Below are 22,291 nucleotides of genomic sequence, written 5' to 3' on the forward strand. Positions count from 1 at the left end.
GCCCATGGCGCTGCACTGTGCCTCATCTAGCCCTGCTCCTGCTGGGTGCTTTCCCTCAGCACCCTCCAGAGACTTCCAAAGAGATAATAAAAATAGGTCAGTCTGGCATCAGAGAGTTTCTCCCACCTCTCTTGCCCCCCTCCTTTTCTACCTCCATTCTTCCATGACATCTGGATTCTGTGGCCTGCTTCCAGGATTTTTCCCTTTGGGATCAGTTTCAGAGAAAGATTGTGATTTTCTACTTCACCATGGATTTGCTCAACAAATAAGAGTAACCCTGTATGGAGGGCTTCCTCCAACTTTTTGCTACAGTCTCTGGATACATTCACACAGTAAATATTTCAGGAAACGTTTCCTTTATGGAACAGACTGCTACTGTTTGAGCATGTGGCACACAATAAAGCACACACTGTTACCCTCATACAGCCCCTACTGCTGCAAGAGCAATACTCAAACCACAAGTTTTTGCTACCCAGCAGCAAATACCCCAAACGTTTGACCAGAAACTAGAAAGTGGCAGTGAAAGATCTTGCTGCCCTTTTCACCATACAGCTCGTCTCCCAGGATCTGATCGCTTGCCTGACTAAATCCCACTGCCTTCAACTCATTTCTTGTTCTCTATCAGCACAACCTTGCTTCTATCCCACTTGCAAAGTCAGATTTTGCCTCAAAAAGAACACTTCTCACCCACTGCCTCCATAGGGTAATGTTTCTGTGGATGAAGGTCAAGCCAATGAGAACCAGTCGGAACAACAGTACTGTTTTTTGTGATTTTTTTTAAACAGGCTGAGAAGACGGACACAAAAAAAGGCAATGCCAGTAAGATGTGGGAAGTGTTAATCTTGGCATTTTGAAGCACTTCATACGACCTACACATTAGCAAATGGTCCTCGGTTGCCACCCTTCTCACTCCTGCCTGAATTTTCTCTTCTTCCAGTATTAGCACAGAGCTCGATCACATCTGCTACGAGGAACGCAAACAGGAGGTGAGCTATAAATACTCCCTTCTCATCCTGCTTCCTCTGCCCATCTGCCTAAAAAGAAACAGGTAATCCACAGTGTCCAGGAAGAGGTGGGGGTAGGAGGAAGGAGATGCATCCCCTGCAAAAGAAACGTAACGGAATGAAGCAGCTGCTCCCTCTTTTCACTGCATCTTTCTCCCAGCATTACTGCTGCTGTGGAGATGCTGCAATGATGAGTTTTGTAACAGGAACATCACTGCTAACAGTCACTGTGACAGAGCTGAGGGCAGGAGTGGGAAGATGAGGTGATGAAAAACTTTAACGGACACGTTAAGCACATTGGTCAAGCAGTCCCTGCTGCTTTTAACAGGTGCTTCCCTCATGCTCCCACCATCCACACCCACTTCTGCCCCCAACAAAAAAAATATTTCAGGCTACATACTTAATTTTCCTGTAAATGTCAACAACTTGCAGAGAATTACACTGCTCCTACTTTACTTGAAACAGATGACAACCATGGTACACCAGACTGCCACAGTCCTTCCTTCCCAACCTGGCACAGCCCTCCCTACCTCTATAGCCATCAAAAATTGGGGCTGGAACATCTCCCTTGCAGTTGGTGATGCCAGATCATGGTTTCACTATTTAAATACTTTTGCTATACCAGAGTAGGTCAGTTGAATTCCATTTCTTTAGTACAGCCCCCGTGGTTACTGGAAAAAGCTGAGAATTCAATTCCCTTGCATCTCAAGGCTTGGAAAAAAAAACACAAAGCAAACAAAATACCATTACATATTTAAAGCCTGCGTCAGCTTTGCAGCCTGCATACAAAGACAGCTCAAAGCTGAATTTTTCCAAACTTGTTACTTGATTCTTCCTCTATTAACTTTTCTCAAATTAAAATGGCTTCAAATCCTGGTTTAGGAAGGAGTTTAAACAATTTTCTTAATTTTTATTCCACTCATTTCAGGGTTCTTTGCTGCATGATCATCTCTATCAGCCACTGACATCTGATTACTGTATAAGCAGAGAGAAGAAATCAGACTGATTCCTGCATGGCACCTTACCGTAATTGTTGTTGCTGTTGGTGGTTTTATTGTCTCTAGCTCTTATCTAACCACATTAGCCAACTCCCTATGTTATAGCTAGTTTACAGAGAAGCTCTGATCCCTTTCTTCTCCCACCTGGCTGCCATTCTGCATAAAAAGGAGCAAGAGCTTCCTGGTGAGGAAACAGCATTCAATGATGTATCCCTGGCATATACAAGATCAAGAATGAAACAATAAGCTGAGTTATGAAGTGAAATTTCCACAAGTGCACAGAAATTCCTTCTGCCTCAGCATGCACTGGGGAGCAGCCAACTCGCACTGGTTTTCCAAGGAAATAAACTCGCATGAGGGAACTTGGCTTTCAGCTCTTGAAAAGAAACACCAGGCTCTTGCAGACTTCAGTCAGCACTAGCATTTGTACAGCTTCAGAGAAGCTGCACACTCTGAAATAGAGGTAATGTCCTGCAAAACACAGCAGTTCAGTACATCTCAGTACTTGGGTGGACTCACACCATCAATTCCCTACTTGTTTTCCTACAAGAAAGGAAAAAACTCATCTAACCAACCTTACCTGATTTTGGTCCAGAAAGGGAACCGGCACAGGAGAAGTGCAAGGAGCTGCAGCTGAGGAGTACCTTGGGCAGAACAAGGCAGGTCCTTTGTACCCACCAAGTCATATCAAGTCACTACAAGCATTAAAGAGAAAAAGCTCCCTCTCCCACATGAGGGGCCTTACAGGGGAACCTTGGAGACCCAGTTATCTTTAGGACTGGATCCCATATGAGCTACTTAGGTAGGGAACTTAGAAGTATTACCCAGAAGCACCACATATATTTCATAGATACTCTCACATTCGGAAGTTCAGCTTCTAAGAGAAAAGCCATAGCTCTGGTAAATGGTTACAAATACCTGTGGCTAATTCCTATTGGCCAAGTTTCTCCTGTAAGAAATACCAAAGCTTAGGACATTCAGCTTAAAATGCTTCTTCACCTTCTACATTCCATTCGCATTACTTGACTACTGGGTGTGATTAGTACAGTAAAAAAATAATCAAAAAAATACTTTAGCTAGTCCTACGCTAATGAAGCTCTGCAAAAATCTTCCATCGGATTAAGAGTGGATGCCTGACATCTTTCCCCTAGATACGCAACCTGTCATAAGAATTGCTACTGTGCAACTCAGACTTCTAAATCACTTACATTCCCTTGCACATTATCATTGTAAAAAGAACAACAAAAAAGAAAACCAACAAAAAAAGAGTATTTTAAAGACACTAAAGAGCATTGTTTCACTGTGCTACCAGACAACAGATCACGAACTTATATGAGAAGTGAATACCTCTATAACGTTAATGTTTAATTACCCCTCAGTTAATGATGCACCTATTTTTAAGGACAGCCTCCCACCTCCACCCTGAAAGAGGAAATTGCACCATGGTCACCTAACATGTGCTAGAAGGATGTTCCTAAAGAGGCAACTCAGCATAAGTTAAACAAGTGAACAGCAGTGCTTTGCAGGAGCACATCTTTGGCATACTAATCCAATGCAGTAAGAACACGCTGATTTTAAATCTGACATTTAATAGCATGTCGGGTTCAGCTCTGAAGGCTTCCCAGTTGGACTTGCTTTAGTTCCTCTCACCTGCCCTCTCTGCAAGAGGTAAAAGCAGGCTTGACCCCTTCTGTACACAGCGCAAGGAACAGCCATATGACACCCCACCACATTTTATGCATGGTTTCAGAAAAGCAAACTTTGCTCTATTTCCCCAAGTTCCTCAATACTGAGGTCTTACAGTTGCAGCCTGACAGATCCCCCCTGGAAGAGGCGAGCTTTTAACCCCAAACCACCCATTCCTAACCCAAGCCGCAAATGGATCTGGCTGGGACTCAAGTCCCTGCACCAACTGCTTCACCATCCGTCATCTCCAGGAAGATAAGGAAAACACCCTGAGACCAAGGGGATTTTATGTCATTCATTTTTGAGAAGAACAATGATGGTAATGGCATCTCCTAACAGTCTCACTAGCTCAAAGCTATTCATTTCAACATCCCTTGCATGAAATCACCGTGCTACAAAACCAAACAACGTAATTATATCTAATAGCCTGAAAGAGCAACAGAGGCACTAGCAGCTAAAGTTTCGGGAAAGCTAATAACTTCAGTCCATCATTTCATCTGAGGCCAGAGCTGTTGTCAGAGAAACCTCAGTCACTGGTGCCACAGCTTCAGGTCAAGCATGACAGGGAGAGGCTGAACGTCCTCAGGAAGGTGCCAGGGCAGAGCCTGTGGCCAGACCCTTGTCACTGCCATTCGTTCTGTCACTTCCTGAACCTCCCTCTTCTGTCTGGGGAAACTAATGGGAACTGAGTTTATGGACATGTGCACTATGCCAAAACACACCTCAAGTCCATATAACAATTAAGTCAGAGGATCAAAGTTCAATCGTTACATAAAGAACAATTAAAAAAAAAGGCAGACCAAGAACTTTCTTATGCATTTTCAGTGGTCATCAAGCAACCTGTTGCCAGTATACACAATATTATGAAAAGAATTCCTGAACATTTGGTTCAGGGTTTTTTGGTTTAAAAAATCCTGGCTTCTACTAATTCTCTCTCATCCAGATTACAAGGGTCATTTCAGTAGAATTTAAATTTAAATTTTTTCAAATTGTTTCAGATAAGTATTTGCCTTTTTTTAAAAAAGAAATTCAGAACATTTAGTGTGTTTATCTCTCTAACCATCTAAAAATGTTTTCCCACAAACTGTTGCAGGTTTGTCCAAAGAATTAGACACAAGGAAACTCGAGACAAAGCAAAATCAGTTCTCAGCAGTCAGTCCTGAAAAGCCAACTTCATCTGCTCTCCAAATGACAATCTGTAAGCCACACAAACACATGCTACAAACAGTTTGCAGTTCCCACTTCTTTTCACTATGAACACTGAGGCTTAATTCTTATTAAGAGATTGAGAAGCCTTGTAAACAAAGAGCTAGAAAAATGGAGACCATTTACGTATGAGCAGCCTAGAGAAAATAGATTATCCGAGAGGAGAGGTGGGAGTAGAATAGAAAGCAATGGAGATCCTTTGGCTAGGTCACTTCCTTAAAGCTTTTCCAAACCAATTAAACTGGTTTAATATATTCTAATAGGTATTCAGTGGTCTAGAAGAAGGCAATTTACCATTTGGCTCTGAATTACACAAGCTGTCAGAGACACCTTTCCAGTTTGTATTTTTCTTTGACAGCTTCAGCTAGTTAATGAAAATTGAATCATCCCTCTTAGGAAAACTAAATATACACATGAAACTGCAAAAAAGCCTCCCTGGAAAAACCAGGGCAGGACGGGCATCAAGGTAAGGACTCCAGAACATGCTCTTTTAGCCCAAGCAAGGAGGCTGGCCCAGGTAGGGGAGAATAGGACTCTCCCTGCTTCTATTTCCAGGCATCTTACTGCTTTTTCACTGAAGTAAGTAGAGCTAGGAACCAAGTAAGTAGAGCTGGGAACCCATATTTTTCCTCTGATACAATGCTAATTATGTGGAGTTCTTTCAGCCTTAATTTCTCATCCCCTACAGGGATAGCCTTAGCAGGCCAAAGTCCACAGCCTGAGCAGGCTGGGTGCAAGTCCCTCGGTCACCCTGTTATGGCTTCTGACAGGAGGTGCCAGGCCACGAGCCGAACTGCCCCATGAGCTGAATTGAATGCCCCCCAACCACACAGGTGTCACAAGTCCCTACAGAACAGCCACAGTGCTGAAGGTACAAGTTGCACTTATGCTCAGTCATCTGCATTTCTACAGGGACTTGACACCTGTGGGAGCAGACTGAACGCACCAAAAGACTTACCAAGATGTTCACCAGGACCAAACAGTCCGTTTAGGTCCTTCCTTAGTGAGAAAAGCTGAAGTCCTGTACGCCAAGGCCACTCCACTTTAAGGTGCTGTCATCTTAAAGCAACTCAGCTTCCACCTCAGTCTTCCTGTAAGCACCTTTCAGCTGCATGAAGCCAACAATGGATGGAGAGAGCTTCCAACGGCTGGTAAGACTGCCTTGTTCTCGAGGCAGCACTGTGCTTGTGCAATCACAGTTCTGCAACTTTGTACTTGCACCCAGACTTGGCTTGCAACCATCTCCAAAATAACGTATCAACAAGCTTAGAAGATCCAGATGCAAAGGCAGGATGATTCGGGTTTAGGATTCCATTCCAAGAGGTTTCCTTCATCCCTGCCTGCCTGCGTCACTTGTTCTGGCCCAGTTCACCCATCATAACTGTCAGGTTGATCACAGTCAGCCATCACAGCTGCTAATCATGATTACTTCCCACTGCTTCTGCTAAAGCTTGCATGTCCAAAAACCTTCCCATGAGACAGAAAGCAGATTCCTCTTTCAACACAGGTTTTTTTTTGTTCTTTTCTTTTTTTTAAATAAGGACAAAGCTTATCACTAATCCAAGACAGAAGGCAGTAAGGCATTCCAAGTCCAGAGCACAGCTACCCAGCCCAGACCCTCCCCACCCAGCATGTTTTACTGGCAGTTGTATTTGCGGAGACCAAGTCCCCTGATAGCAGGCGAAGTTTCAGCTTTCAGCACAGCAGTGGAAACACATTAGCCATTGAAACAGCATTAAAAGACAAGTACTAAAATAGCTGGCTGTAAGCAGTGTAAGTGGCTGTCCAGCTGAAACTAGGTAACACCACAATAGCTCTAGATACAAAAAAAAATCAGTGAGAAAGCAGACACCCCTATTTTAGACACATGGAGCAGTACCACTTACAACAAGTGCAGATTAAATAACTAAGATCTTCAATTTTTGAAGGAAAACAGTCATGATGGAGAAGAAGTGTTCACAAGGCATGGCTTGAAAAGAATAGCTAGCACAGCAATCGAGAGGTGTAACAGAAGGAGTACAGGGCACAGCCTTGCTCCAGTGCTTGCGTGGTGGCGCAGGGCACAACACCAATCGCATGGGGTACTTTTCAGGAATATTAATGCACAGCAAATCTATTCAGCCAGACTGCATTCCACGTGAATCACCCAAGAAGAGATGGCCAGTCCACAGAGGAGCATGATTTCTGTGTGGCATTAGGAATAATCCTGTGCCATATCAATAAGGAGGTGAGAGCAAACAAGTCTTTTTACCCTGCTCTTTCCCATAGTGGGCACAGTGTACTTGAAAGATGTTTTGAAGTTAGCTAATTAAAAAAGGCAAGAGTCATCTCTACATTGCACTCTTGTAATTCAAGGAGATAAATATTAAATTGAAAAAAACGTGTGAGAAAGAATTAAAATCAAGTTGTAATTGCAAAAGTTTGACTACAGTCTGCAGAGGCACGTACGGTGCGGTGGGAGACAGGCATGCTACACCGCTCTCTGAGGAGGAGGCATTTCCTTCCTGTATTAGAAACTGAGGAAGTCTTTAGGCATATTGCAATGAATCAAGAACAAAAGAATTAGTTCAAGTTTATCAGTTCTTTTGGTGGCACTGCTAGGTTCTCAGCATGCAGCAGCTAAGCGCTATTCAGGAAGTTCAGGCTCCTAAGGGAAGACCAGGAAAACGCTGCTCAGACCTTTCAAATCAAGACCATCACCACTTTAAGTTGTCGCAAGCTTCAGCTTACGCCAGTGGGCTACTACCATAACGTATTTCAAGAGACAGTATGTCAGCACACTAATTAATAACTGTAAGGAGATACAGGAACAGTTTTACAGGCTAGAATGTAGTCTGTTTACAGTCGTTTGTAACTGAGACCTGTGTTATTTTTCACTGTAGGTGGAAATTGTTATTAATATCAACAGTATATTTAACAATACAGAGAGTTTGACAGAAAAACACTACACAGCAATAAGACTGATCAGTAATAACTGCTCTCCTCTCCTTCTTACTTGCCTATTGTAGAAAGGCAAGATGGATGCAAATTTAAAGCATTAAAGTGTTAAAATTCAATGAGTTTGACAACATGACTCCCTGGATTATCAAGGCTTGCCAAAACCTCTAATCTTCAGACAACAATTCAGATGCATTATGTCTGAGACCACTGAACAGCCACCACCCTTTCGTTTTCTGGCAGGGCTGGTGAGAAAACCTATTGGCAAGCTTGCAAGAAAGCACATGATGGCTGAGGAGACTTTTGGGAGAGGGATTTCCTCCCCATTCCAAGAGGCATTAAACGCTCTTTCTGGTCTGGCTAGAGATAACTAACACAAGCATGAAGCTTACCTTAATGGGGGACACAACCCTCCCTACGTGCCCCCCCCACCTTCCTAGCACTGCAGTAAATGCCATCTCCTTCCCTGCCCCACAGACCTCTTCAATTCTCAACGTAATTAGGAGATAATTTTAACTCTGTCACTAGATTGATTGCACTGGTGCTTAACTGCACTATTAAGCAAATCAGGAGCTGACACGTGGTGTCTTTTCCATCTGACAGAGCAATGCTCGGATTTAGCAGGGGGAGGGAGAACTCTAAAGACAAAAAAACACCCTTAGATCACAGCAGCACACAGCTACGGCTGCTAACACACCACGGGAGCCCGGCACACCTTGTCATTAAGGGAGGCAGGACAAGCAGCCGTGACATTAGTCCAACCCACGTGGCATCTGCCACCCAAGGTCACCTGTGAAGGACCACACAGCAGCTCGCATTGGAGCTCCAGCAGCACCACCGTTCACAGCTGTAACAGCCAACTAGAGCATTTTTTCTGTCCTTAAGCAATGACTGTGCAGAGACACTTCCTAATTCATTTTTACAACCCTGAAGCCTGGGACTTCCCTGTGACATTTTCTAGCAATTGGTATTAAAGCACGTCAGCTCCAACTTGGATGCTGTGCGTTACGTGTTTAGTACGTTAGCACCTTCAGTCAGTGCTTCTGCTGGAAAAAGCCTCCTGCGCCTCACATCCATTTGGAAGCAGATAATTCAAACAAACACAGAGTTAGTACAGTGTCTAACAAGAAGGTTATTTCATTTCAAAAAACACACAATGGCTGGCAGTGTTCTACAAAGGGAGCGTTTTTCTCCCCATTCCACCTTGCAACTCCTTCAAGGATCCTAAACTATTTAAGTAAACAACAAGAAATCATTTAACAAGTCATTGTGCCCACATCAAGAACCAGAGCATCAAGAAGTCACGAACAGGCAAGTGTAGAAAAACTGTTTGCTCCTTTTAGGACGTGTCTGAAGAAACTTGCCCAGAAGAACTGTGACACCAAGCCTTGGTGTCTTTGTGTTTAAGAACTCAGTCTGGGAGTTGGTGATGCAGCAGCAGCCTCAGTGAGGCCAGCCACCTGCTCAGCAGCCAATTCCCCTGCACCTTGCGTCTGAACCATTAAATCTTTCTTCCTCCTCGGTGCAGGAAGGAAAGGCACTTACCACATCATGGTTTTGTAGCAAGGGATGTACAACCTCAACAGCAGGTGTTTTGCAGTCCTGCCCGTGACTGGAAAGCACCTAAAAACATACCGCTATTTTGGAGCTGTGAACACCTTCCTTCAGTCAGATCCTGTTCGCTCCTCCCTGCTTCCTCGAAATCCACGGGTACTTCCCCTGTATCACATTTCACCTAGTTCTGAGGCTCGGTTCTCACCAAATACCACTGCAAGCCAGCCTAATACGATACAGAAAGAGCAGGTGGCCAAGCCTCCGCTTCAAAGATGGGCCTGTAAAGGCCCTGGCTTACAACTGTCAGGTCATAGCAAAAGCTGTTGTGAAGGTTGAGATAATGATGGAGTTTTAAGCTAGTGGCAGTGCTTGCTCCTCGCAGAGGGCACATTTCAGAAAAGCCACTTGGGTGGCTGGCACCTTCCCCTTTCCCCTGGTGTGATATTGCACCTGGGAATGAGATGAGTCTGACAGAGACCAAGCAAAGACAGGCTGTCTCTTCAAGGGAATCTCATGCAGCAGAGCTTCCTGAAGTATAACACAACAAACATTTTGCTGACTTGACCTTAAATACAGACTGCAAGCACCGTGCTGATCATTACAGCAGCTCTTCGCCTCACCATGCCAGCCAAGTCCAGTTGCTGGCACATCCCAGAGCTCTGTGTTCAAGCATCTCTGCAGAAACCACCGTGGCCATCGCAGGAGTTGCTACCAGAGCCGTGGAACAAACCACACGAGCAGGAGAAAGCGCTCAAAGTCAGCTGGCTTATTTTAGAACTGTTGCCGACAGCACGTATGATTTGTACTGTGGGCATAGTTACAACATTTTGCAGGAGAGTGGTAGCATTTCAAAAGCCTCTGCCACCATCATTTCTGCATCCATCATCCGATACCAGCTTTAATAGCTATCAGCAACAAGGTAAAGAGCAAATTCACGAGCTTTCGAGGACAGCACTACTGGAGGAGCTCAAAGATGGCCACGCCACTAACATTTGAACAATTTTGTAGAACTTCACACAGGCTGAAAGCAATTGTTTGTTGGACATGAAGCAAGAATTAGGGACTGAGTCTCCCCAAAGGGTTATAAATATTAACATACCAAAAACAAACTCTGAGGAGTCGCCAGAGGACTATTCCTGGGCTTTTCCAGGAGCTCTCTGTAACCAAAGCAAGCTGAAGAAAGCAGAGATCTTTCCATGCATTTCCACTGCATCACCAACTCCCAGACGGAGTTCTTAAACACAAAGACAATCATCTTGGGAAAGCAGTGAGCTAGCAAGCCTTAAACTTGACTAATAAGCCTGGTCGCCTGGATTTATTCATAATAAATTTGCAGAGCAAATCTAAAATACAACAAGTGATATATGGTTGGGCTATGCCACATATTAGGCAGCCTCAAACACGACATTTGCAGCTGTTTCATCAGCTGTCACCAGTCATCTAAGAAATATTAACTCCCTCACAGGAAGGGCTCAGGTACTCCATTTTAACTATTTTTTTTTCCTCTCTGTGAAGCTGTTGGGGGAATAAGAGTGGAAAGATTTTTTTCCTGCTCTTACATCAGAACCAGAGGCTCAGCTGCAGTTCTCTGGGAGCAAATTCAGGGTGGTGAAGTGCGAGGGAGGAAGCAGATCTGTGTCAATAGACTTGGTAGTGTAAGTGGAGTGTGAATAGTGAGGGAGAACAGAATCTGCTATGAAATGCCAGATACAAACTGAAACTGGGAAGGACCCCAAGTTTCCCATCACCTGTGACTGTGCTGTGTTCACACTTATTTTCTTCAGGTGTGCTTGCTGTTTTGTTTTTCTGCAATCCATTGGTCTTCATCACAACCCAGGGAAACCTGCACATCTGTTTCCTTCCAGCAGCAAGGCCAAGAAAATATTGTACTGAACTGAGCCATCTTCATTAGCTTCTTGGCTCACGGACATCAGGAAAAAGTTATCACTGGCTCACACAAAAATATTCAATGATATTTAATGGAGTTAAAATATTTCTGGCACAGAAACCATTAAGCGTTTCAACGCTTGTCTAAGTTTGCTAAAATACTTGAAAAAGTACTTTCTAAGCAAATTTATCCATGAGATCACTCCTTTATGATGTACATCAGTTCAGTTAGTCACAAAACAACTTGCCAGGACAGAGAAGTAATACAGCAGACACTGCAGAGCTGTCCCTGACACACGCACGTGGATGTCCCCCCATACCCTTCATCCCTGGGGTAACAGCCCGTGTAAGAAGCCATTCAAGTCATCTCTCAACTGAATTATTTTTGCTACTTAAGCCAAAAGAGGGAGTTCAGGTAAATACCAAGTGATTTATCAGCTTCCCTCACATAAAAGGAACATTCTTCCTCCATTCAAGAAACTTTATTCCTTCCTAGGCATGACTTGACACAGATAGCAAACCAATCTTGTCTGACTCAAAGTACACAGGTCAAAATACGCTATCCAACTGCAAACCACAATCCTTGCTTTTGTCCTGCTCCCTGTCAATGACCTTCCATTTCATCCTAGGGGCGATTCCCAGCACTGGAGGCAGCCACAGCTGTGCTAGGCAGGAAAAATGGCAAGGACAGAACTCGCACAAGTAGTTCTCCTCTCCAAAAGCATAGCACAGAGCTTCTGGTGTTAGATAGCTTTATAGAATCCAAGAGTAGATGAATCATCAGGATAAGATTAAAAGGAACCGGCTTTCTAACACTGCCAGCAGAAAAAAAAATTGGATTGTGGATGATAGAACTTGTAATCCTCAAATGTGTTCTTCTTGGTTTGCTTTCCCCTCAAATGGATGCTATCATTGTGATGCATCAATGGATACTAGCTCAATGTAATACCGCACTTCGGGTCTCAGAGAAATTATCTTTCAACTCTGGGATCTGTTTAAATATTACACAGGCTGAAGGTAGAATAAATCAAATTTAACTATTGAAAACAGAGGTCATTTATCTCACAAGATGGGAACAGGGACAATGGGCTATGAATAATGCAGAAGAGGTAAGATATAAAGTACGCAGTTCAGTCTATTACCTGCAGCCTGAAGTGGGTATAAAATAGTTGATTATATTGGAGTGCAAAAGCTGTTCAACCCAATTACAGAATAAATATTTTAGAGTAATTTCTCAGTTAAACATTTGGAATTATCTGCTAGTCTGCATTTCACCCAAGGACATGAAGGGAGGGCAGCAGGCAGAAAACCTGTCCTTGCATTCGAAAAAGGCTAAAGCTGAACAAAGTCTTGAGCAAAGACTCCTGCAAGAGCATGTGCCCTTGCAAGGGCAGAGCTTGAAGAGGGTGTGGAAGGTGGGAAATAAGCATCCACACAACGCACTGCCAACACCTGCTCATGCCTGCAACAGCTTCAGTGAGGTTTCACACTTAAACCAAAGAACAACCAACGCCAACATGAGGAGCAAAAGCTCCATTTATATATATATTATTTTCTTTTTGGATAGCTATGACCCAGCAGCAACTTGCCACCCTCTGTGCTTACAGCCCCTCTTCTCTTCAGGGGAGCTGCAGGACATACGCTTGCTTTGCATGGCATGTTTGCTCTGTGCTCAGGCTGTTACCTGCACCCTTGGGTTCCAGCCTTTCGGCAAGCCTCTGGCTGCAGCGTCATTGCACCTCGGCGTGCCCTCCAGCACACGCCTGCAGAACCTTGCTAAAGCTGGTATGCCACTTAGCAAGGTGTTTTCTCAAGTTTAACTTCAGATTTTCTCCTCAACAGATGCCTGAAGTTAATAATTCTGCTTGGGAACGTATGATTTCAGGCTCTTTAGGAAAGCATCCCCGCCTCCCCGATCCTTTCCTTTAGCTGTTAAAATAAAATCACAGGCAGAGAAAGCACACCACAGATCATTTACCCCACATTTGCCCACCTCATTTAACCTGCACACTGAGGTTCCAGAGGTCACAGGGAGCACAATGGGTACCACAACACAGTTCCACCTAATAATGCCAAGGTAAATCACTTAAGCCAGTTATGATCCGTGTTATTTCCACGCAGTTTGTTTCACAGAAGGACTGGGCACACAGATAACTAAGCAACTTGAAATTCAGGAAAAATATTCTCAATTACCTTTTGAACATAAGAGATATTTCTCAGGGCTTTTGAAAAAAAAGAGCAGAACTTGTGCAAAGACAGGACCTCTCCGGGATGCCAAGGTGATCCCCGCCACTGCCAAGAGAACGGACATTTTGCACTGCCCAGGCTGTAATTGGGGTATTTATTGAGATTTTAGGTATTTTTCCCGAAATACCTATACCTATGAGTAACTTCATAGAGGCCACCAGCCATCATTTGGGAATGTGAGGGAAAAGAAGCATGTTTGCTAAAGCTAATCTTTGCTCTAGCTAAAAAAACTAAGTTTCAAATTATGACTTCTTAACCATATCATTCCTTTCAATCCCCAGTGCTCATAGCAGCAAGGATATCTGGACAAGGAAAAGGCTTCGATCTACATGAACCCAGTTTCCTTCAAATGCACAACTAGAATAAAAAGAAAGAAAGAGTTTGAAAAGCAGAGAAGGGAAAAGGAACAGAGCTTCAATGTAGGTATTAGGGAACAGCAATTGATGCTCAGTTCATCAGCTGGAGTTCTTGAAGATTTAAAAAAAGCAGAAAAGCTGTTGTCCCCACTTTTAACAAAGAATAAATGTTATTGGATTTAATCAAGCCTGGCAAAAGCCTCCTTACATAATCTTCGTGGTTGGCCGAACAATACTGCAATGCAATATATCTCTGGGATATGACCAAGCAATTCCCCAAATCTCTACCTTCAATAACAAGGCAAGTCACTGAGTAGGAAAACTCATTTGAAATAATCAATCCTAAATGTATTCACCATTTCTACTTGTATTATTTACCTGAAACGATGCTCATGTCCAGTGGCTGGTTCACCAGAGCACTGACCTGAGGCAATCATCATTGCTCCAAGCATAGCACTGCGCTTACTAGCTCAGAAAGTACACGTGCAAATAGTCATATACTTTAAGACTCATTTAAATCAAAAAAATATTTACTAAATAAGCTATTTTTCTGACTTATTCCAACTGAAGACGAAATATAAATATCCAAGTCAAATGCAGCTACCGTAAGAGCACTCGGTAGATCAACAAATACTCCAAGCACCTGGTCAGAGAACTCAGTTTTTAAAAAAAAACACAAAGTTACTACTCACTGTAAGGAGAGAAAAAAATCTAGCATGTACAAGCCAAAACCAAACCTGGAACCAGATACCTCTGCAACTTCCACAAGAAATAAACAAGACTTGCTAACTAACTTCCATGGAAGTTGAAGAGGGGAAGAAAACGAACATAAACCTATTTGTCTTCTGGATGCCTAAATTTCTAGGAGCCTAGTCCCCATCTCCGTTTTTTGCTCCCTTGAGAAGCTTGACCTGTTTCTTAAGTTTTTTCATACACTGGCAAAAAAAAAAAGTGAAGTTAAAGAATTAGGAAAGCTGTCTTGCAGAAGAGAACTGAAGAGTGTCCACATCTGTAAAAAAAAAAACAAAAACCTGAGGACTGCCTGCATTCCCTGCTGCAATGACAAAAAATGTATTTAAACACGATACATGCAGCTCTAAAAGACTGGAAGGTGATCTTACTGATTAGATATAATCCCTTCTCCCAGGCTGCATTTTTAGAAGCAGCTGCCTTTAAAAGGCTAACATTTCAAGGCTTCAGAGAATACAGTAATTAAAATAAGCCTCAAAGTTAACATGCACAAAAATAATCTAGGCATCCTTATCACAAAACCTTCAAAGCCTATGAGCTGACTTCTGATCCTGACCCAGACAATACCTTGCTTTTGACTTTATCTGCACTGTGATTAAAAAAATAGAGCTATAACTGCCTGAGACGAAAGAAAATGCAAGATGCTTCCTCCCACTCTGGCACAGAGTTCCCCGTGAGTGAGAAAACCAATCATTGCCCATTTAATTGCATAAAAATCTGTGTTTTTTTTTTTTTTGCTACCCTCCCAGGTTTTAATAAGCCGACATCTTTCAGCAGACCCATGACATCTTCAATTCCACAGCTCAGACACAGTGACTTGAAATTTACATCTGCAAAATCTCCATGTGAGATCTCCATAGCCTTTTGGCAGAGCGTTATTATGATAACTGAATCGATATTAAATGGGATCTTGGAGGAGAGATCCCATTCACGCCCTGCTCACGGTGAGCCATGTGTCACTGCAGTGCCCAAGGATGTTCTCCTTTTGATTGCTTTCAGCGGTGCTTGAAGCCTGTAAATAAATAACCAGCAGGAAGTCCCAGCAACGCTCAGGGCTGGGATTTCTGCCTGCCGGCGGGGCCGACCAGAGGAACCCGCATTTTGGGTTGGAGGCTGCCTCCACTCTGCTACCATCACCTGAAGGGATGCACACAGGGGAAGCCCCAGGGCAGGTGTTTCCTTCCTTTGTTGTGATTTGGAGCAAGGATTTCCTCGGGGCAAGACTTGCAGCTCAGCATGTTACCGCTTCCATTTAGGTCAGGGCGTGCAGCAGGCAAGGATAGGCTTCCCCATGCTCCCTGCACACCCAGGGTGCTGAGAGGTGAGGAGACAGACCAGAGCAGATTGTCACCAACAATTTAGACCTTGTCCAAAAGACTTGGGGATTGCTGCTGCTGTGCGAACGGCACCGAGAGGAGCACACAAAGCCCGCATTGCTCCCCCAGGCAGTGCTGACCTGCGGTTCAGGCTACGCAAATAATCCACTATCCTCCCAGCTTGGCACTCAACTGAGAAGTCCATTAAAATAGTTTTGGATCCTAGCAAGAGACTCCATTTCCAAAGCATTACTGTAGTTACAGTGCTCAATGGGTATAAATAGAGACCTCAGCGAAGGGACTGAGAAACACGAGCTTGCAAGCAGGACAGGATTTTTCAAAAACATTACTTATCTAACAATGATTCTAAAGACTATCTCATCTATTATTTTAAACTTTGAACAGCCAGAGATGCAGAAATTTCTAAAGAGGCTGGCTTCACAAACAGAGGTGCTGCCTGCAGCAGCCCATTGCTTGTCCTCACACCAAAAGCTCAGGGACGCCAGCAACCACAACAGACCTGTTCCTGCTCCGCATGTAGTATGTTCCATCCGTCGTGTAAGCGGCTCCAGCTGCACAAACCAAACAAACCCTGCAGCATGACAGTTCAGGAATTCATCTGGAAAAGAGATTTGTTTAGATCTCACCTATGAACAAACAGAAGTTCCCTGGGATTATAGCTTTTAAAAAAAATACAGGTGTCCTCCATCCTAGAAATTTAATCTAACTATGCTACATAAAAAAAATAAGACTGCCTCCCAAACAAGTTGTTTGGGAACGACTCCTCGCTGGGCACTGATGTTATGACGCTGGATAGAAGAGCTTCGGTGTGATCAATACAGCCTTGTGACCGCTGCTTTTCCTCCTTGCAGAATTTGCAACCGGGAAATGAGAAATACTCCATCATCCCTGCTGACATCTGGAACTGACGTTTTCTGTCTAACCAGGAATTAAGGCTAGCATCACTGGAAGCTTAATCTTATTAAGTACTGTGCCACTTGTTGGCAGGTCTGTATTTGCATTCATCCCTGTTCCCCAATGAAAAATCAGAGAAACATGGCTGAAAGTGGCAGCTGAAGCTTTGAGGGCTTAAATCAAATCAAGCTAAGAAAAAGTAAAGTCTCCAATATTGCATTAAGGGTTCTGTTCTCCACAAAGGAAGGACATCCATCCTTCAGATTAATTTTCCTTTTTTACTTCCATAAAAGCACAGGGGAACCTTTCAGCCCCCACAAAGGGGTTGCCAAGTGGCTCAGTCAGATCCCAGCTTTCTCAAAGAGCACTGTATTAAACAGCTACAAAAACATTCATTTCAATAAAAGCTCCACTATTAATTTGGGGGCTTTAACTCTTTCTGGAGTCCAGTCAATACATCAGCCCTCTACAGATGCACACAGAAAAGCTATTCGTCCTCATTAACCCCAGCATCACCTTGTAATAAACCCAAATTTACGGCCGAACTCATCTTTCTTTTTCTGCACACATTTCCTGCGAGCATCTAACAGACCTCCCCTTGTCAATGCTGCAAGCCATCGAAGCAAAACGAGATCCACGTTACACAGCATAAACCTGGAGAAGAAACTCCTTGAGCTTCCCCCTCCAAATTCAGGGTTACAGTTACCCCAAACTAACACCAAATCTTTCCCTTCTTCCCCAGTCCAATTTCCTAGCGTTCGATGGACAGGAAAAACGAACAGCATCTTTCAGAGGAACCAAAACACTTAACTGAGATGGCTCCTGCTTTCCTGCTGAAGACAGGGGTCCTGCCACATCCCAGCCCTCTCCCCAAGGCTAACGTCAGCCTCAAACACCGTAGCCTGATGCTGTATAACCACTATAAAGGGTTTTCACGTCCAAATGCCTAGACCCTGCTCCAGGAAGAGAATGAAGTAGGATTTGGAGGACTCCTGAATCTGCTGTACCCTAACTCATCACCTACCCCTACTTATTTCTCTCTGCAGGCGTGCACTAGGATACCAGTGACCAAAAATCCCCGAGAGACAGGCAGTTTAAAGATGCCCAGCACCCCATGTGGAGAGCCAGGCACTGCTGCCGGGCCCCTGCTTTCCAGCTGAGCTGCCAGGCATCGTCCACCAGCACACCTCAAGTAGCTGCAGTACTCGGTCATCCCTCGAAAACCAGCACATTTGGGAAGCCCCAAATGAGAAAACAGCCAAAGACACTTGTACAACCAGCATTTACTCATAAAGCAAAGTACAACCAGTCTGCTTATGGGCTACTCATGCCCAGTAGCCAGTCCAGCTCTATTACTTGCAGCTTTGTTTCACGCCGATTTACTGAACACACTCTCCTGTAGCCAACATCCAGCTCTAAAGCACGCTATTTTGAAGCCCTCTACTAGAGAGAGGAGGGCAAGGACTGCAGCACGTGCTTTACACCTCTCCAGCCTTCTCGCCTTACAGCCAAGCCATCCATTTGCACACCAGTGTGGCATCCCAGCCCTCCCACGGCGGCCTCTGCCCAACGCCCAGCGCCTAACGCACCGCTCAGGGCGTCCAATAAATGCAGGGAGCTCCACTTGGGGGAAGGAGCACGCAGCAAGCTTGACAGCTGCCCCTGAGTGACTCCTCAGGGCTTGTGCTTCTGGATGTCAGAGGGCTGGAACAATCACGTTTTAAGGTCTCAAATTCATTCTGTGCTTAAAATAAATCAAGAGTGCTTCCAGTACTCCTCCGAGTGACTTGTAGGATGAGCCAAGGGCATGCTTCTTCCACCTTGTTTCCTCTTTCAGGTCCTTCGTGTCGCAGGCTGAGAAGCACCGATAAAGCCAAACACCTTCAAGTTTGATGAACTCCAGGCTGAAACACCAGGGCACAAACACAGCAACAAGGAAGTCAGGAAAGGATGCAGGCAGAAATACCAGCAGGGATTTTACTAATCGGCCTGCACCTCACATGTAAAAACGTTTGGCCAGAGCGTGCAGAAATATTTGACACCTTTCAGAGCAATGAATATGTATAAGTGCATAGCAACTAAGGGTTCACATCCCAAGTGCCTGTACACACACCTACATCCTCAGCATAAACATACACCTGAAAACAAATCCCCAAGTTTCCCTTGAAGTTGAGCATTTAAAAAAAAAAAAAACACACCTAGTTTTCCCCTCACCAAGAGGCTGACAGTGAAGGGTAACTTTCACTGCTCTCTCACCAACCTCACCCTAGACTAGATGCACAGTCATTTATTTGTTTTTTGTACACCAGTGCCTTCCCCAAAGGCAGTGCAACACCATGCTGTCATCGGTGGCTTACACCGGATGAAAACAGGCTCGCATCAGTTAACACGTTTCTCGAGTCATTTTTCAGTGCACAGCCTGTATTTAATATCTGCATAAGCCATGCTCATTCCGACAACCTGTTTGACACTCAGATTTGTGTGTCAGGTAACCTAAAGTCACATAAAATCTTATTTGGTCTGCAGAGAACAAAAAAATGAAGTCTAGCTAAACAAAGGCGCTCTGATCTCCGCCACCTAACACCAATAACCCACAAGACAGCCCACAGCTGACAGCCACATTAAAATGCAGATGGGCAATAATCTCGTTAAGTGACATTTTTTCCTTTTGCATTACCTCCAGGTGAAAACATTGCAGCCCCTTTGAAAAGGCAGATTATGAAAAGGGAGGTGATGAGAGGAATGGCTGCTCCGGGGAAGCCCTACACACAGCCATCGCTTCCAGCAGCCAGGTCATGCAGCCAGGTTTGCATCCCCACGCAAGGAGGACTGGGATGGCACAAGGAACGTGAACAAAGGGATTTCCACCCCACGGCAGCTGCATGGGAAGCACGTCTTCCCCGTTAGGCGCCTCTCCTGGCTCCCTGCTCTGCAGACCCCAGAACAGCTAACATTTGAGCACTCGGATCCCATTGTTTCTAAATTTGCTGATCAAAGCAGCCGCACTGAGACCATCTGTTCCGGGCTGCTTACCTCCGTATTTCCCTCTTTTAAATAAGGAAAGCTACTGGTTAGCGGCAGGCTCGCTAGCACAAATTTTGCTACTCCAACAGCCTCTCCACCACTTACCTCGCAGCACTGCAGCGCTTCCCCCGTGCCCAGGTGGGGACCCAGTGACATGGCACGAGGAATCCCAGCTCCCTGGCCGCAAGGTGCCTTTGCAGAACAGATTTTTACCCAGCATGCTAAAAAACAGCTTTGGAATTAAGTCCACCGCTTTCCTCCCGCTATACGTGAGCACTGCTTCGGGGAATTACCTTTTTTTTGTGCTGCAGGGAAGCCCTGTGCTCTGCACCACAAACAGGAGGCAGATCCCCAGTCTCACCACAGGGGTTTCCCCCAGGTGCTGGGAGCCCCGAGCCTGGTTTGCAGCACATGCAACAGCAGCGAGGCACCCAGGTAAGAGAAGGGCTCAGGGCATTTCCAGCATTTATTTTCCCCTCATCTACCCCAATTCTTAGTGCACTGCAGCAGGCAACACCACCAAATACGTTAATACACTTCTACGCTTCTGCCTCATCCATTTTCTGTTGGGAAATTATTTGCTGTCAGAGGTAATTACATCGCTCCCAGCACAAAAGCCAAAAAAAAAACAAAAAACACACAATACCAGAAAATTAGCATATAGAAAAGACAGCATTGAAAAAGCGGTTGAGTGATTTGAGACTGCACCAAATTACCCACCCAAAATGATGCAGGAATTCTTCACACAGGAGTTGGCATGGGTTTTTGCATCCCTGTACGGACCTTGAATCCATACATTCACATCCACACGTGGACTTGAATGTTAGCTGAACACTGCTGACCCTTCAAGATGTTTTGCATTCACCCATCTTGCTAAAACAAATCATTTTTCTCTGCGACTAATGCATTTGTCCGAGCGCAAGCACGATCCAGGGCTGCATTAATATTATGAATTACTCCTACAGAAGTCATTCTGCTCCTCTACTACAGCCAAATGCTTCTTATACTACATGGTAGCTGTTGCTTCCAAAGCAAATCTTTGTAATTTGCTCCAGCATTTGCTGCAAGTAGGAAGTTTTGCTTCTATCCACGTGTAATACCAAGCAACTGAGCTAATTACAGAAAGCTAATTACTACAGTAAAGATCAACAGCACTTTCCTGCTCAAACAGGTATCTTCTCCTTCTAAAAAGGAAAATAATTGGGCTTGAGAAATTGGAATTTTAAACTATTCAAAAACTCATTGTGGGACCGGGGTGTTAATGCCGAGATGAACGCTCTGTTAAACCCAAGGAGGATTTTAGCTAAAAAATAAACTGAGGTACCACAATCCTTTGCACAATTAACAACAGTCTTCACCTAAGCAGAAAGTTCCTGGAGATTTTCCTTTCTCTTGAACATCCACGCTCCCCTGGAAGGCCCGTTTCTCCCACAGAAGACCTGAGCAAACGCTGCTTTTCCCACCGTCGCTGCTTCACCAGCCAAAAGGCTGCTGGAGACCTCTGCCAAAATCCGCTGGCCGCGGAAGGAGCCGTGCCCCAGACGATATGCTCAGCTCCAGGAAGGACACAGCACCGTGAGCCCTGGGGACTGCATCTGTTCCTGCCCTCCTGTGCAGCGACACCTGCTCTGGGGAACTCGAGTGGGTCAAGGGCAGAAAACAGAGACTGTAACTCACCACCCGTATTCCTCCCCAGCAGAGCGCTGCAGGAATGGCACAAGAGCTAGCTGCATAACCCCACCAAGTGTCCAGCACCACCCCGGCCCCTCACCTCTGCAACACATTTAATTAAAGCACAGCTTCCTAGACAACGAGCACTGATGCCACAAATTTAGCAATTTACCACCACTGATGTTTACCGCTTCTCCCTGTGCAAAATAAGAAAAATACAGGGAGCAAAGCAGCACGTAATGACCTGAGGGCTTGCACCAGGCTTTTAACCTGTCAAGCACCAAGCAGCCTGTCCTCCCAAGGATGCTCAGTGCTCTGGAGAAGAAAACACAACTCAGAGGCAAGCTTCAAAGACAGCACGCAAAGCAAACCATGTTGTACAGCCCACTTGTTAGTTGTTGCCAGCGTGTTAGGTACAGGTGTATCCTGCTTGGATCCAGCACCCTGCTTGGTGTTTGCTTTACGAACACCCCGGGAGAACAGAAGCACGGCACTGCTAAACGGGTGCCAGCCACCTTATGGGTACTACGCTTGCAAAAAACAATTTGGGAGGCAGGAAAAGAAATAGCCTACTTCTAATCATTCAATACGAGGATGTGCCTATTTAGTCAGCTCGGTTAGCAGCATGAAGAATGGAAAATCCACATTCACAGTATCAGAGCTTAAGCAAACGGCATATGCTCCGTGATGAACTCATTCCCGTCTGTAACAAACACTTGTAGAAATCGGAGCAAAAGTAA

The 22,291-nt window shown here is 44.7% G+C and overlaps 1 protein-coding gene across 3 annotated transcripts in view; it reads right to left on the reverse strand.

The window, feature by feature from the left end:
• The window catches only part of MCU (mitochondrial calcium uniporter), a 76,564-nt gene that overhangs the window by 18,103 nt on the left and 36,170 nt on the right, over nucleotides 1–22,291 (reverse strand). The window contains exon 1 of one of the 3 annotated variants that reach the window (XM_035554171.1): nucleotides 16,462–16,561. The exons of the other annotated variants lie outside the window; for them this stretch is intronic. Within the exon in view, the coding sequence (XP_035410064.1) occupies nucleotides 16,462–16,542 (81 nt within the window). The 5' untranslated portion in view covers nucleotides 16,543–16,561. Of the gene's footprint in view, nucleotides 1–16,461; nucleotides 16,562–22,291 lie in introns of those variants that run through there. 3 annotated transcript variants of the gene reach the window in all.

This window comes from Cygnus atratus, chromosome 7, assembly GCF_013377495.2.
Source record: "Cygnus atratus isolate AKBS03 ecotype Queensland, Australia chromosome 7, CAtr_DNAZoo_HiC_assembly, whole genome shotgun sequence".
NCBI lineage: Eukaryota > Metazoa > Chordata > Aves > Anseriformes > Anatidae > Cygnus > Cygnus atratus.